The following is a 17,852-nucleotide window of genomic DNA, read 5'->3' as shown; positions in this document are numbered from 1 at the left end:
GTTTGAGCTTGTCTCATCTCCACACCCCCACCCAACCCTCCTCTCTTTCTGTGGAGCGACTTGAGCACTTTGATGAATTACTCTGTCTGAGATAAGTTGAGCCATAATATTTCTGGCTGATTGTTCTTGATTTAGACGCGGCGTTAACTTGGCTCTCTACATATAGGGTTTGATTAAGTATTCATTTAAAAGAGCTTAAAGTAAATAAACAATGAATCACACCGCCACACGTCGTCAGATCTGCATGCAAAACCACGGCTTTGTGCAACTTTAAAGGTGGAGCACGCAAAAAAAGACGCACTACTCCGCATGAATAATATTGATGTCAAAACTCTAATGAAACAGAGAGATGTAAAGAGTTTGTCAACGTCAGACGTCGATTACATGTCGCTGTGATCTTTGCTTTTTGGATACAGTTTTCCATCATTAGCTTCCATTAGCCATTCCACTGATAATGTTTCATTCAGTGGTCGACCAGCTGCACACTCTTAATTATTGCAAAACAGACAAAGAGCCAAACGTCTTTGTTATTGAAATGTTTGTTGGAAATTTCCTCAAGGGAAGGGTACTCGGTTTAAATTCCCTTTTTGCAGAGGCTTCATCATGAAAACAGGGGAGAGTTTGGCGCCAGACCTTTTGCCCTTTTCAGATTCATGGATTTACGGTCATTAGAGACCGACAGTGATTAAGCGCATCCTCATGTTTGGCCAAATGTTGAACCACAGACTGGATTAGTGCAAGTTCAAATGCAACAAGGTGGGGGGGGGGGGGGGGGGGGGGGGGGGGGGGGGTTGAGAGGCTTCTGGGGATTTTCTGGTAATATTTGACCATCTTGTTGTTACATGATTGTGTCAGTGTAATTTGCAAAGGCAGGCACGGTGCTTCTTGCACAGCGAAGCAGCTTTTATCAGCACAGACACTTGAAGAATTTCAAATGTGATTTAATTTTGCCATCCTGCATTTCAATGACACAGTGTCAACATGCTGGTGTGTGTTTTTCTTTATTCATCCATGTTTTAATTTACCCCCCAAAAAAGGGGGGAATGCCGTCTTTATTGGTTGCCGTAAAGGAAACATGCTGATGTTCATCTAGATTCATTTTCTCTCAAGGCCCTGGCCGCGTTGTTATTATTCATCAAAATTAACTAGGAATCAGAAGCCGCTGTAAACATTGTGCTGCTCCACCCGACTCTCTGCCAGCTTCCCAGGCAAACTCGTCTGGGACATTTTGCACCAGACTGAGCAACTGACTGTCCCAGAGCCTCAGTGTCCCACAAAAAAAACAAACAACAACCCTCTGACCAGTCCTTTGGATACCCCGCCTTCCTTTGATTTCCCAGTGACTCACAGATTCTCGCCCCGCTCTGATAACTCAGACACCTTTTCTTTTTTTCTTTTCGCCTTCTTTGGGATACATCTCCTTTTTCAGCCTGAAGCAGCGCACTGTGTTTCTCAAATGAAGCATTTGACCTCTCTTTTAAAGGGTCTTTTATTTTAGTCACTGCGGCAGGAAGCTCAGTGTGCTCGACAGGGCTCCTCTGAGGCACAGGGCACATAGCCTGTCCATATGGACCCTCAGCCAATATGGACGCAGGCAACATTAACAAATAACAAGGTTAGCTCACTCTCAAAAAAGTATGTCCTCTTTTGTATGTCACTCAGAACTGGCCTCTCTTTTTTTTTTGTTACCCGCAACATGTTGGCGCTAAAAAACGATTAGCTTTCATACATTGTATTCGTTGACTACAAGATTATTGGTTAGTGCTGAAACAATGAATGAAATCATCATTAACAGCTTCAGAAAATCAGATTTGCTGTTTTACTCCATTTTGTATCACTACAAATTTACTTTTAGTATTTGGACGGTTGTGTGAAACAAGCAAACTGTGGTTAAACCGACTACAGTAGATTCATATACATCTCATCAGTATGCAGATAACAGTGTGTTTGCACCGACATCAACAAATCAGCCCCGTCAGATGCTGTTTTGACTTGGGCGATTCTGCAGCCCATCAAAAGATGTCAGCTCTTGAAGATGCCATCTTTAGCTTTACGCCTGTCATCAGTAGCCTCTCTGTCACATTAATGTTTCATGGACAGATAGCTTTTTTTGTTTGTTTGGTGAGTTTACATCATAATGACAGCAGACTCCACTTTAAGACTGAACGCTCTGTACAGAAGACAGTATCCGGCTCGTGTGTAGGAGTCCGACTTTGAAAAGAATGGTGCATGCAGGGGGCCATGGTGATGGATTGATCCTCCAATGAAGTTATGTTATGAATTTCCTGATAAGAGCAGTGGATCACCGGGGCAGGATTTATGCGGCTGTGGAGGAGCAACCACTCCAGAAGATGCTGTCTGTCATGAGGCAGCGGTCTGACGCTATTAATCATTGAAATCGATGAGCTTCCAGTGATCAAGCTAACATGCCGACAGACATTAATTTGCTTTATCTTGTGAATGACTTGCATAGTTTTTCTTCTGCCGTGTTATTGATTCTATAGTAAACAAAGGGAAGAGTTGGTATAGCAGCATGCGGTCACTTGGGATATTTATAAATCCCTTTTTTGCGAATAATTTTACATGCAAAACTCTTGTATGTAGATTCAAACCCCACATGCGATGTGGAATTATGTTGGCAGATTGAAATTGGATTAAAAAATTTTCCACTTCCCATATAGATGTTTTCAAAGTTACAATGCAAAATGTAAAAAAGTCTCATTCGCTGCAATGTGCATTGTTGAGTGAAAAAATGGGGATGGGGATATTAACATACTGTATATAAAGCAAAATGAGTGTAACATACGACGTGAGACATCAGCATGAAAATAATGGTTCACACGCTTATACAGACCACAAGTTTTCACGTGTGTTTCGCTTTGATTTAACATTTCACCTGTGAAAATCTTCTCTAATTACGCAAGACGCTGTGTGCGTGATTGTGGACATCACGCCGGGACTTTCGAGGTGCTGAGGAGGAAGGTAAATCTGGCGTTGCCGACGTTGCTGTGCGCCGCTGCCAGGGTGAGGGTCACTGCTCGTCTTAATGACGCACGGGACAGCAAACTGGCTTTTATGTCCCTCACCATCTGTACCCAGTTGTGCCAAATAGATGGAGCGTGGTGAACGAGAACAGCACCCCTCCATGCAGCTACTAGTTTGATTTATGGCACTGTGTGGTGAGGGAATAATATTACTTATGCAGGGGGAAATTGTATGTTTACAATTATGTAAATATCTCTATTTACATAAACACATTACTTATATCACCTCTTCATTATTAATATTATACTTTGGAAAACTCAAATATAGTTAGGGCTTTTTATTTTTAGCTTTCACTGAATTTTCAAGAAAAATATGTGGATTTTTATTTATCTATTCATTTATTCCTTCTAAAAGGAGCTGATTGGATTAAACCATAGATTTGAGACGCTGAGTTACCGTGGCAGAGTCAAGGGGGGTAAAGGGTGAGGTAAAGAGATGCAGCGTGAAGTGAAAGGCAGTTATTAGCATCCGTTTTCTACAATTAGCATCAACATTCATACCTCAGTAAAATCGTAAACACACAGACAAGATATGCAAAATTTTATATCTAGTGGGACTGACGCTCTCTGAGGGTTATTATCTCCGATGTCCATTGCAAAATAACTTGAATTAATCTACTTAGAATTCATAGAAATAACTCCAGAACCTGCCTGACTATCACCACATGTTGACATTTTCTTCAGTATCAATATAATCCAGTGGTGGTTGACTCTACATCCACAAGTTTGCCTGGAACAAGAGCGGCTAATATTTAAATTTCATTGGTGCCAATTAGCTTCAAATAGAAACAACAGCTGTTTGTCTGACTGCTGCAAGAGAAGTCACCCAGGGACAGGGTTGGGATAGATGGTTATAATCATCATCTGACCATAACCAGGTAGGTTTAATGTGGTGGTAGGTCAGAAAACACGTATATGACGTGACAGGTATTGATCATTTTGGTGGGGCTAAATAAGGGGCATTTATTACTCAAACATCTTCTAAAAAGGAAATCAGGGAAAATGGGGGAAAATATGGAAAATGATCTGTTGTGTCCCATCTGTCGAGTTAAGTCGAATCAAAAGAAATAATTAAACTAGCAGTTGTGAGTCAACATGTCTGTGTACTTTTCTGTGAACACATGAATAAAGAAGAAGCCATATTTACTGTCTAATGTGATACGACTGTGAAAACAGGCGTAAGTATTTGGTTATAGTGCACAGGAAAATATTTATGATTCTGTTTCTACGCACATGAACTTTTAAAAAGGAAAAATCTAAATTTACCCCACCACCGGGTGATGGATGCTTTCATGCGCTGCCATGGAATCCCTTAGTTAGGGCTTATTATTTTAGGTTGTGTTCGCAGAAAAGACCCAGTATTAGTGGTTGTGTGTGACTCCGGTGTCTGTCTTCCAGATGTCACTCTAATGGGCACAGAATGGACCTGTGGGGATCTCAAAAATGCTCCGCGTTGTGGAGAGATGTGTTCATTTTCCACTTATTTCCCTTTAAACAAGCAACGTTCAATACCTCGTCCGTTTCTCCGCACCGTGCTGTCTGTGGTCTTCTGAATGACCAACAAACCATTGAGACTGATTAAAGTTCAATTTCTGTTTACACCATCTTCCAAGTAATGTACTGTAACTGCATGCATGGTTAAGGCTGTGATTAAAAGTGCAAGCAGCAGCAGCAGCAGCAGCAGCAGCCCCGGGGCTCATTTAACCCCAACAAGAACTCTGGTAAACAAAACCCCCCCAAAAAACTTGCACGCGCTTGCCACCTAGCCGTGCGTCTGTTCGAGTTCAAAGGTCAACATCGAGTTCCGTTTACCAGACAGCTTTGAAATGTCCAGCAGGCGCGTCAGACGCACCATCGGGGGCTGTTTACATTTTCTCAGGCTTTTTTGGCAGTGAAGACACACACTCACAATCTGGCACCAGGCAGGAGGAATTTGTACAAATGTTATTTTCGTCGCGGCAGCTATCATTTTGTGGGTTTATCCCAGCAAAGTTAATTTGGAGCTGGAGTTTCATATCTGCGCAGGCAGCCACTGCCAGTATGAACCTTTTGTCAGAGTAGGGAAATTTCTCCCACTTGCAAGATGGATGTGCTGTTGTAGTCAGAGCACCTTTACCCTTCCCTCCATTTATCAGGTAGAAATGTGATTAAACTTGTTTGGGTTTGTTTTTTTTGCCACAATCTACCTCCAGAGAATATTAAACAGGGCAGGTGGTATTATTGTAATTTATGCTAAATCTGACACTGAAATTACAGTGCAAGTAATCCCTCTGTGAAAGAGTTGGGACATATTGGCAACCTCAAAAATGAAGATACCGTGCAAATTAATCCTCTATATTTAAAGGAGACCTTTTCATTCTCACTCTTAATTTGGAGAATTAACCTGCCTGCCTGTCTGTTAAACCTGGAGAATGTGTCCAAGCCTTCATTATTGCAGAGTCATATGCATTATGTAGCAGGGGGGAGATAGAGCACAGCATCTTATAAAATAAAGAAAATCCAAAAAGCATCTTATGAAAAATCCACAGGCCAAGTTAATATCATGGATCCTGTGGGACGCCCTCGAGTAGCCTCCCTCAAACTGTGTGCATCAGGCCGCTCTCGAGCGGCGGAGCGGTAAAGCCAACCGACTCGTTAATAGCTCCAGGTTTTGTCAATTCACACGTTTTCTTGGCAGTCATAGGCCAAAACTCAATCCTTGCACATATCCCTATCTGGCAGGAGGCTCAGCACAGTTAGAGATAAAGCTCTGACTGTTAACTAGGTGTGACACCCGCTACTGCAAAGGATTACTACGCGTCTGCGGGAGAACCTTCACGAATGTGGCTTATTAAAGGCAAAACAGGAAGCTACTCTGAAAACGTGGCAGCCTGTGGAGCCCCTCCTCATCGTCGTTCATACAAAAGTCACAGATGGAAAAGCGTAACTGTTTAATAATTTGGCTGACTTTTTATTCACTTCACTGATGGTGCGTCGCTAGGTGCCAACAGTATCCAAGCCTGTATCTGCATAGAAAAGATAGATTTCTCTGACTGTGCTGAGTGTCTTTTGGAATCATCCCAACCGCGGGACTGGTGAAAGACTAGTTTGTTGTATGTATGTTTTTGGTAGATTGAGTTTGATGGGGCAAAAATAATTTCAAAGTTTGTATTTTTAAATCAACCTTTGCAAATGTTTCTAATGAATCAGCATGAGAAATTGTAGTTGCCAATTGTAAAGAAGATTTGTGGATAAAATCTGTGAACAAATTATACCGATGGTGAAATGAGAAGAGCTTTCGTGAACATCCTCATTGGAAAACTGTGTTGTGAGTGGAATGTCAGTGTCCAGTCAGATTCTGGTGGAAAAACAGGGTCAAAATTCTTACGTGTTACTTCAGAGTCACATATAATGTGGGAAAATTTGCACACTGAGTTTTGTAAACAGTTTTTCTGCTTAGTAGAAGCTCTTGGACTTTAGCTGATATGAGTCGAGGGTGCCATCACCATCTCCACTGTCTGGCTGGGCAACTGGGAGGATGTTAAAAGAAAAAAACATTAAACGTCTGTCTACTGGGAACAGTGAATCACAAGCAACACAAAACACCCCAAGGGTCCTTTTCATTCAGTAGCGATAAATGAAAAACCATAAAACCTCTACACTTCACAAATCTTCACACAATCTTGTTGTTAAACTGAGTAGTAGTGATGAAGTTGCGCTGGTTTTTATATCATCACACAGTTGGCTGCTAACAAGCCGAAAAGTGTTTGTTAATTTGACTTAAGTGTGATAGATGAAAAACAACTACGTTATGATTTAATTAAACCTCCCAAACTGGAGCCAGTGAATAATCAGTCACAGTTAAGTATAATTTCAGTGCTGTGAGGTGAAAACCTAACTCAGCATGAGGACTCTCATTTCTCCATTTGATAGATTGCGTGTTCTCCTGTGTGTTAATAACATTTTCAGCAGTTAGATAAACTCAATGAGCGCAGAACAACTTTGAATGTTTCTTATCTCTAAAACAGTGGATGTTAATCTGAAGGTCAGTACCTCTGTGGGGAGGGGGGATTGGGCCAGTGTCAAACTGGTTTGATAAGAAGCCAAACACCGGAACGTTCTGTTGAATTTTACCATTAGGTGTTGACAATCAGCAGGACAACTGAGTGACACGTCGTGTTTTTGTTTTTCACAACAACCACTGAACTTAATTGGAAATCAAATCTGAGATGTTGCCATATGAGAGCATAAGTCTGACGTGTCTCCTCTCCTTGTCAACCTTAAAACATATGACCTTTCTAGAAAGCAGACACAAATAACATATTATATATATATATATATAGTTATTTCTAATAAAGTTTATGGTTAAACTGTAAAATATCAAGCCTCAATTACATGTCTTTGTCATAATGGTTTGGTAACGACAATCTTAAGAATTGCTGCCAAATTCTTTTTATCTGTTTATATATATCAGCGGATATATCAGTATCAGAATTTTTGTTACTCCCCAATATTACCATCTGCTCCCAAAAATCTGTATCAGTCAGACTTTTCACCCAAAGCCACAAATATCAACATGCAGACGGCGCAATAGGAAAAATCAGGTGATCGACAATATCAGTATAGGTTCCAATGAATATCTAAAAATAATTTCACAGCAATTCATCCAATAATTATTGAGTTACAGAAAAGTTCCGTCTGGACAAATGGGGGCCCTGACAGATCGACACTGCTATCCCAAAGCTATGGTGCTAGTACGGCTAAAAATGGCAACAGACAGATTGTTTCAGCTGCAGTCACAAGCGGATGCAAGATCTTCACCCAAATGGTGCCAAATAAATGCCGTGCATGCATTTGAGTTTTTCAAAGGATCAGTCACAAATGTTTCTTGCATGTTTTTGGCCACTCGAACCTTTATGTTCACCCCCTTTTGTTGGGAACACATGTCTGAGTGCCCTTGATCTATGTTTCGAATTTCTCAACTTCATTGTCTCTCATTATAGCCCCATCGAGTGTTTACCGAAATATGTACTGTATTTAAATGTTGCACAGCTGTGCCGTAAAGTCTGATTTTTAGTAGCGGTTTACCAACTTGAAGTGCAGTGTGATCCCAGGGCACAAAGCAAGTGTTTACAAATGTGTCCTGCAAATGTCAAGGGCGTCAGAAGGCAACAACTTTCGGATGGAAAAGTACCTCCGGCGTGCAATATTGTTTTAACCACAATATTTTTGTGGTGTTATGGTTTTCCCCAAAATTTTCAGCGAGCCGGTTTGGATCAGAGCCACTTGTGCTGCTTGCGTGGGCTCTGAGGCATTCCACTGGAAACAGTTAACATTCCCATTGGATTAATTACCAACTGTTTTTCCCCCGGGTCCGTCTGCTTCTTGTCCAAAAGGAAGATTAACAGTAGATTGAACTTTGGTCCACATGTAAGAGAGACTTGGCTGTCAAGTCTCGTAAAGAGAGTGGGGAGCTGAGCAGGAGCAGGTGTTGGTGTCGAGCAAATGGAAAGGTGGTCGTCTGGAGGAAGAGGTCATATTAGGTAAAGGGGTGATTTCTAGCCTCAGTGGTTGCTTTTGGTGTTGTCTCCCGTGAAGTCCAGTCTCCAAGTACAAGTTTTGTGGGAAGCCTCGTCTTTTTTAAATTGAATTTCCAGGAAAACTGACAAGTTGCTGAGTGCTCAACATGAATGTTATAAGCTGCAACTTCCACCCACATTATTGGCGATTCAAAACACGAGAGCATGCACCGCAAGGCGATGAGGAACTGATTGGCACATCTTCCACAAATCCCCAAAACATCTGGTCCTCCTACTCAGCACAGTGTCCATGAATCGAAGTGGTAGTTCATGACTTCTTGTCCTCGTTGCAGGTTTTTTACCTCCCTACAGCTCAAAATACAGTTGTCTATGTCAGTCATCGTCTCCTTTTTATTTCAACTTACATCCCAGACTGTCAGCAAGACGGATTCATATTTCAAAAACAAAGAATATGAATCAACATCAAAGACACAGCAGCATCTGACCACCGACACAAAATGCAAGACAATAGATAAGATGGAGAAACGGAATCAAAGTGACTGGAAGATCACAGTTAGAAAGATTGCATGCCCCCCCCCAACCAAAAAAATAAAAGACTGTCTCTAACAGCAGGAACAGCAGGGAAGACATGAAAAAACACAAGGATGTCTCCGGAATAATTTTAATTCATCAGGGTATAAAGTTAGATAACGAGCAACAGACATCACATTCAAGTTCATCCTGATAATTTATTCTTTGGAAATGAAGTGCAAACAAGGCACTGTCTTACATTTGCCCCTCAAATCTGAGGCCCCGTTTCATTCACAGAAGAAATCCTTGAATTTTTTTTTTTTAATGGATTAAAATAAAATTGCTGCTGTACATACATCATTTTATGTAAAATGGGCTCTCGGCCAAAGAAGAAAAGATGACCTTTCACCTTTCCTCTAATCTCTCAATTAAGATTTTCAGTACCCGATTTGCCTCATTTTGTGCGTTCCCGGTAAAGACCAGAAGATTCCATTTTACTTCACACAACATCCACCTCCGCAATCAATAATGTAATTGTCGACCACCGTTTTCCTGGCACCTTCATAATGACACCTCCAGGGCTCCAGACCAACTTTACAGTACCAGCTCTGTCTGGCACTCCCAGCACCAGCACAAAATCTTGGAGCACCATTTTTAATCAATCCAAGTTATAGAATTTGGAAGCGCCCGACTTCAAAAAATGGTTGCAGAATGCGACTAAGTAGTCGCAGTGTGACGCTCTGACCTCAGACTGAGCCCAGGCTGTGGGAGGCTGCCAGCGAAAATTAAAATAATGAATAAAAGATTAGACGGAGGAGAAAGTGCTGAAGTGGGAGTCCACCTGAGATCCGAGCTTAGCAGCAGTTGTGAATCCGGGGCAGAGGCCAGGTTCCTCGCCACCCTCCTCTGCAGTGAGAGTGTCTCAGGGCTGTGTTGATAATTTGACCCCGCTGGCTCTGGTCAGGTCATGGTCAGGTCTTGGTCTCCCTGAACTCCTGCTGCCTGATTTCCTGGAGATTAGAGTCTGATCTCTTGGTCAACAGTGTGTGTGATCTGGGGGAATGTGATGGATGTCTTCTCCCCGGGTAATATGATCCAGGAATCCACTCATGAGCCACGGCGAATGCTGATCTTCCCTTTCCTGCTTGTGTTACACGGTTGTGATTTACATGATTGGATTGGGCCACAGTCCCTGGGGGGGGTGTTCAAAGAGGAAGTGACATACTTGACAGGTCATATGACCCCTTGCTTGCTCTATCATCAGTGTGCTTTGTGGTATATTGTGGAAATGTAACTTGATGCAATCCCATTTCCAGATGTTTCCCTTGTTCTCCCAAGCTATTGCGAGGATTAACTTCATGCTTCAGTAGCTTGTTTTTGTTCTCGCTTTAATTTGCTTCCACCAATGAAGCTTCTTCTTTGATTTAAATTTAAATAAATTTCCATAGTTAACGCGCATGATTTCCATTTTCCATCATGTATTTATTATCAGTAGTTATTATGATGATTTAAGTTGGATTAGTAATAAAAGTCAATATTACAAAACCTGAGTAAAAAAAAATCAGGTTTACCATTTGTGTTTTTAGACCAACATAAAGGTGCAGCTTCTGTTTTTCCCCCCAAATTATTTTCTTTTACTAAAAGCATTTTTTGAGATGTCCTCAGCACAAGAAAACCTAATTTACTGAAAATTGCAGCAGTCAATATTTTCTTTCAGTGGGCAACATAACTTTAGGCTGTGTGGGAGACTTATCTTTTCATAATCTAATATTTTCAAAGAACTAACCCCATTTATGATACCATTTTAGGTCTACCGCTGCTTTGAATTAAAATCATCCAACTGTCAAAACATGGAGTGGCTCATTTTCTCTCTTTTTTTTCAAAAAAAGTAATAAATAGAACAAGAAGGACGAGCCACATGCAGCGATCTGTTAGAACAAGAGCCGCAGGTGAACTCCCCGAGCAAAGGTACCCCGACTCCTTTCAACATGCCTCGTCACTGTGTGGAAAAACTACTTGATGTGAGTGCGGCGTGACATCTGATCGCGGTCGCAATTATGATTTTTTTTTTTTTTGCATTAAACCAGCGTGACTGTTTGGTCGTGCTCGAAACTGAAACTGCTCCTCTCGTATTTCTGAGAAGAAGCAGCTTTTTGTGTTTGCTCTATAGTATCAAACCACACTTGCTGTTACCACGGTAACCACATATGCAAGCATATAAATCAGGGCTTAAATATTTCAACTTTCAACCAGTTAAAAACTAGCTGCTCAATAATAATATTACTAAAATAATAAGTAAGATTCCCTGACGAATTAAAAAAAGCTTTGATACTGGAGGAGTCATCAGCAGCTATATATCACCAGCCCTCTTCAACCAATCAGGCTGACTCAGTGTCACATGTCACTGAGTCTCATGGCTGTACCACCCCTGCATTGGCCCCATGCTGAACTTTAATTATTGCTAGTGGCCTAGTGGAAGAAAACATTTTTTTTCTCTCCTCCGGCTGACACAGCAGTGACACACCCTTTGTTCTTCCTTCCGACTGCCTCTGTCACGCTCTCGCCCTGACAGAACTTCCTGTGTTGTTGCTGGACTTCAACCACAGTCCACATCCCTGCTCTGGGTGATGTTTGAGGGTTCACGTTACAGCAGCGTGGATGATCAGATGGTTTTCTCTGGAGTGAACATACAGTGATTACATGTTTACAGCCCTTCAGCCAGTATTGGCTTTTACTCTCAGCTCATGAGCCATTTGTGTAGAAAAAAAGCCATTATTGGAAACCGCCCGAGTCTGCAGGCAGTGCTGACATTCTACTCACACTCAGTCATTAGCAGTCTTTGCTCTATTCTTCATTTGTTTGCTTATTTGCTTTGGAGGATCCATAAGTTGTCCTTGGGGAGAATGGCTTCATAATGCTCTCAGCTTGTCCCCCGATTGACAAACAGCATCTCCAACAGTGTGACAGTGAACGGTTGGAATCGCTTTGTGGGAGGAGGTTGAGAGCACTCCTGGGCAGCTGCACACAAGGACTCTGTGGAAACTATGTGCTGTTTTATTCTCAAGGTCTCTTCATCGTAGGGTTTTCAGTCCACCCCGTCAGTTTGTGCTCCTGTTTTATATTCTCCCGTCTCCCTGAAGTAGGCAGAAGTACCTTTGTTTGCTTTGCTTTGTCTCTTTTCTCGGACTTTGTGGTTGTGAGGGGCAGGCTGCCAGCAGATTGTTGTCTATGCTGTACTTCCACTTGCGATACTATTTTTATTTATTTTTTTACTTCTGCCACCGATAACAGACTGCAGGCAAATGTCTTTGTTTCTGGCTTCACAGGGAGGCAGCAATATTGTATTACTCTGCACACCTGTGCAATGAATCAGGGATAATCTTGTTTACATTGTGTTCTCTTGTTTATCAGTCAGTATTACATCTCCCGCTCTGTGCCTCATGCTGTCAGGAGTGTTGTGTCGAGAGAGCATGGAAATGCTTACTCTCGTCGTCGATGACATCTCTAAATTCCCCTCGTTATTATAGACCAGGTTAACAGTTGATTCATTCGTCTTTCAGGATCTAACCTTTTTCTTCATTGACTCTTATGGATCAGGCTTGCTTGAGGTTATCAACTCATCACTTATAGCAAATTCGCATGCATCACAGTTTCAAACACAACCTCTAATCTACCTGTTAAAACCTACAGATGGTTGAAGTTTAAGTTGTCATGCAATGTAAACAGCGATGAATAATAAAAGACGCTCTGAAATCTGGGAAGACCTCTCTGTCATGGTTGCCTGAGGACAGACTCGTATACAGAGGCAGATTGTTTTACGGTGTCCTCGTGAGTTTCCTGTACTATTTTTCAAAGAGAAAACAAGCAAGAAACTTTTGACTTCCACTCTAAACAGGTTAGTGTTATGCCCAAAAGAGAGGGGGGGAGGCCTTTTAATCTTCTCCAGCAGTCGAAGAAGAAGACAGAATCGCAGGGAAGTCTGTGAGGATAACCAAGATATTCTAACTATTCTCTGTGATATGGAATAGTGAGTCTTTTGTAGTCTGAGAACGGGCTGACTCGTTTGCTTTGAACCAAAACAAAAATGGGTCATTTCAGGGGCCCATCAGCAGGACATGCAATTAATTCCCTCAATTTGAAAAATACCAGAGAGCTGCACAGACTCCTTCTCCAGCCAGGTGTAATGATCGTTCACTGCTGTCATTTGAGGAATGAATGATTAAAGGGCTGCAGAGTCATTCCTATCGTTCGAGAGCATTTATTTTGAAATATGACCATGGTCATAAGGAAACAGAACAGATATTTCTGCCCTGAAAGTAAAGTCTTGTCTTTTTTTGTCACCACCACATTTCTTTTCTGTCCACAATCAATACCAAAAGAAAGCACATTACATTCGCTAGATGAGAAAAGCTGAAATATGACCAGCTTGAAATTCCATTTTCTACAGAAAATGATTTAATGGCGGTTAACAAAAACGAGTTTCCAATTGCTGCTTTTATGAAGTACAAAAAAGAATTAGAAAATCTATTCATCTTACACAGCAGCTTTTCACACAAGTAATCAATCAACGTGTGCTGGCAGCGGTAAACACAAAGGACATAATTGTTAAGTGCAGAGGAAAAGGTGCACAAGAGAACAGCAATTAGCTGCTAGTGTGTGACACTGGATGGTTTTCCAGTGCAGAGATGGAAATGTCAAGACTTTAAAACAAATGTCGCTGATTGCCTTTATTCGCTTATATTTTCTCTGAATGACACGATAGACCGTTTCCTCTCGTCAAAAGGGAAGTTCTTATATGGCACTATATAAATACGACTAACTTGACTTTAAGCTTGCTCTTCAATCAACTTTGATGGCTTATGAAACCCATGACTCATCAACTATGAAATATACGTATTCAAGTATTAATGATTTGGTGCATTCAGACCAAATGCGAAAGCGAATTTTGTGAGATGCATGTGATAAGATTAACTATTTAGTCAATGACACGAATTTTACATCATTCGCTTCACCTGCCGGTGTTGAAATATTTGTACTCGAGCAGATTAGCCTGACGAGATATCACGAAAGCCAATCAGCAGTCACATTCTCCTGACGTCACTGGGACCACGCCAAAGTATTGTCCAAAATATCAGCCAGTGTTTCCACATTTTCTAAAACTCAAGATATGGACACAAAATGTCAGTAATTTTCAGACTCTAATGCCAGTACAAACGTTAAAAAGATTAAGCACATTTTGCCAGAGGAGAATATACACGAGCCAAAGGGGTTTTTACAACCTGGCAACCTAAATGTTTCTCAAATGGATGCCCATTACTGAGGAAGGTGTTCAAATCCACACTCTTTACTATTGTGGATTTGAAGGTCCGGCGGCTGAAAAAGGTGGATGATGCAACCTTGTGTCCCTCTTTGTCCACTCCCAGCCATATTTCTGGTGGAGTTCAGCCATTTCATCATGTTTGATGGACAGGCGCAATGCATTCCCTTTATGAATATAGCAGGTCTGTCAAGCTGCCAGTCGCCCACTGCTACAGTTAGCCGATTGATTTAGATGCTAGGTCCCTTGAGAGTGACAATCTCTCTCTCAATGACAGACAGTTTCCTCCTTCCTCCATCTCTCGGCTCTCTCTCTTTTACCCTCCATCTTTACGTCCCATGCCCTCTTCTCCCTTCCCTCTATCTCAAATAGCCTTGAGCACAAGCCCCCCATTGACTTCGGGCTTAATGAAGGACGCGGCCAGTCGATAAGTGCTAAGGACATGACGACTACAGATGAGTGCAAACATCGGGCTTGTTACCAAAAGTACAATGCTGAAAATGTAATTCAGTTTTTTTTGTGCTCTGATTACACAGTGCAGTGGCTGTCTCTGTGATGGAGCAGGACGTCAGACTTGCAGTGATTACTGTTCCGTTAAAAGCAAACCTCTTAGTCCCTCGCGAAGCGCTCATCACTTCAATTTTTGTTCACAAACCATTTCAGAGTGTTTGAATAACAGGGAGCTCGTGCTTGTTCTGGTGAACTTTATGCAAGAGAAGCATTGATACGCCATCTGTGATGTGTGGGCAAACTTTAATTGAAGTAGCTATCATAATTTAAAATCCATTACTCAGACTCTCATAACTTTTTCTCTGGAAAGTGACAATCCTGCTCCAGAAGATCATTCATTTTCTGGCTAAAAGTGAAAACATTTATATCTGACTGCGGTTTCAGCTTCTTTTCAGTGAATCCTTTATTCTACAGCGCTCTCTTTTTCACCGACTGCAATTGCAGTCGGACAAACGTCTTGAGGGTTAGAAATTGGTCTTCTCAGTGCAGAACGTGTGTCGTGCCCCCCCCCCCTACCTATGTACTGGAGAGGCTGTTGCGTGATGTGAAGGGCACAGCTACGAGTAAATGACATTGCTGGAGCTGGGAGGCCGGCACTTCTCCAGCCCCCCTCTTATCAGCCCTACCCGCAAGCTCCACAAAAATACGGAGCCGTGAAAAAGGGTGTGAGCGATGGCCGCTGGTGTGGGGACAGACGATATCAGCCGCTGCGAGGAGGAGCGATGACTCACTTCCATATTGCCGCTATCTTATGATGTATGCAGAGCTGGAGCAGGTTGGAGGTATTACATACAACAACCTTGTTGCTGCGTCCAAGTATTGAAGGTGTGAAACATTACCAGAGGCGTCAGTCAAGTCCACATGCTCATCTTTTCAAAAGTGCCAAAGACCCTCAGCTCTGCCGGCTTTTTTTCATAACATTGTGTTCTATTCACTGCCACCATGCTGGCTTAGCTCCAGACACAAAGGATACAACAAGACATTGCGGCTGCAGGAGCATTATCATAAATATCCCCAATTCTTTCACCCTTTAGACACCGGGCCTTTCTTTTATCTGCTGGCGACTGTTGACTTCACAGTGAGCAATACCTTTTTCTGATAATATAATCCCTTCTCCGGTCTAAAGCGGATATTTCTCTAATGTTTCGTGTCTCTCCCCAGGAGAGTCTGACATGCAGCCTCGTAGTTACTACGCTGAATGCATCCCGTGTCCTTATCGCTCCCTCCATATTGTTACTCCGATGCACAGGGAGGATGGGAAGATGGACTGCGAGGTTGGGGAGGGTGTAGCTGTGCTGTCTGATTAAAAATGAAAGAGAAAGAGGTAGTCAGAGAAATTAATTTAACCTTGCATAACGTGATTTTTTTTACCTCCCCCTTAAGGTTTAGTCACAGTGGAAATGATATCAGGGTGACTTTCAAGAAATGGTGACGCTTTTACAGGAAGTTAGTTGTTATTTACAGAATTACTTCCTATTAGCAGCTGGGGTAAGTCATCAATATTCAGAGCAGACAGTCACTGCTTTTCTCTGCTAACACCCCCAGCTTCCAAAGCAGCATTACTTTGTCATCAGAGACTAAGGGATGTGATGACATGCTCTTGGGGTATGAAATATATATTTAAAAAAGAAAGAACCTGGTGCTCAGATGAACAGATACCAAATGCAAGTCAGCACTTGGTACAGGATATGACTACTGGTCTTTGCAAAAGTATTGCATAGACTTCCGTGGAATCTGACAAAGTTCCTGCATTAGACCTTGTGCAACAGACACAACGAGTCACTATTAACATGATCTCTCTCATTTTCTTCTTACCAGGGAGGCACGAGTGGGTGAGGTGGGCTGTTCTCCACAACCCATAATGGACATAAACTGTGGGCACCATCTCAAACCCTCCTGTCTGGCTGGCTCCTGCTCCGTAACGCCTCCCTGTGTCTGAGCGGTGACACTTGGGGCTCCCGGGACACTGACATGATGACGCAGATGGACTACAAATACAGCCTGCTGGGCTCAGCGGTGGATGACTACCGCAAGAGGCCGTTGCTCCTGCAGGTGGATGACACGCCCATGAACCTGTTTGCAGTCCTGGAGGTGAAGAGGGAACTTCCGAGGCGCTGGAGCACCCTGGGCTACTTCCGCAAGATCCGCCTCTACAGCTTCATGTTCGGCCTGGCTGTCACGTTCCTCATCATGGCTTCGTACATTCTGACGGGAGACAAGAAAGGCCTCCTCCTCACCCCTTCCCCTTACCACTTCAGCAGCTTGGTCAGCCCAGGACCTTTTGCTTTCAACCTCTCCTTAGTCAAGGACTATGCACATGTCAAACTGGTGGTCAAGTCCATCACATCCAAGGTGGAGTTTGGCAGCAGTCGACAGATCCCGGAGCTTAAGGCGCTGGTTAACAGTGAGCCACACGTAAGTAGCCAGAACAAACTGTATTTCTGTCTCATTTCCCAGTCGACGTTTTCAAGGAGATCTTATCAATTTATTGAAATGCTTAGAGAAAAGGTGATTCAGATCAGTATTCATGCCTACATGCCGTCGACACATGGTCCAGTACAGCTACACTGGTGAAATTTCCCACAGGCTGCAGTTTCTAATTTAATTTATAAAGAGATAAACCAGCTCTGTAAACCTCCTATATAACACCAGATAATTGCATATATGTCTCTAGCTATTTAATTTTTTTCCAGAAGGGATTTAAAGCTCAAAGTCATCCCGCAGTCTTCAAACACTGTGGGTTCCTGGCAGAGTCCGTCCCACCTCAAAGCGCGGTTCAATTAATTGTTAACCCTAATGATAATGGCTTGTGCCAGAGCTGTTCGCAACATAACTAATTTCTTATTGAACAAGCTGATGCATAGGAGAGTGTGACCGCGGGACAATCAATACCACATCTGTGGACGGGTCTGACACTAATTCTCCTTAGTCGTGTCTCACAGTCAGTTTGAT

At 42.4% G+C, this 17,852-nt stretch overlaps 2 protein-coding genes across 3 annotated transcripts in view; one reads left to right on the top strand and one right to left on the bottom strand.

Annotated features, from left to right (window-relative positions):
* LOC118287281 (phospholysine phosphohistidine inorganic pyrophosphate phosphatase) overlaps window positions 1-17,852 on the bottom strand; it is a 95,426-nt gene that overhangs the window by 62,741 nt on the left and 14,833 nt on the right. The gene's annotated exons all lie outside the window — the stretch shown is intronic.
* Window positions 1-17,852, top strand: part of LOC118287279 (carbohydrate sulfotransferase 15-like) — a 32,203-nt gene that overhangs the window by 2,128 nt on the left and 12,223 nt on the right. The window contains exons 2-3 of one of the 2 annotated variants that reach the window (XM_035612310.2): window positions 10,963-11,041; window positions 16,719-17,315. In XM_035612310.2, the coding sequence (XP_035468203.2) occupies window positions 16,872-17,315 (444 nt within the window). In that variant the 5' untranslated portion in view covers window positions 10,963-11,041; window positions 16,719-16,871. The remainder of the gene's footprint in view (window positions 1-10,962; window positions 11,042-16,718; window positions 17,316-17,852) is intronic. The other variant, XM_035612309.2, reaches the window with a different exon arrangement.

The sequence above is a fragment of the Scophthalmus maximus genome, chromosome 16 (genome assembly GCF_022379125.1).
Source record: "Scophthalmus maximus strain ysfricsl-2021 chromosome 16, ASM2237912v1, whole genome shotgun sequence".
Lineage (NCBI taxonomy): Eukaryota > Metazoa > Chordata > Actinopteri > Pleuronectiformes > Scophthalmidae > Scophthalmus > Scophthalmus maximus.
Note: the sequence above shows the minus strand (reverse complement) of the source record. Positions and strands in the feature narration are given on the sequence as shown.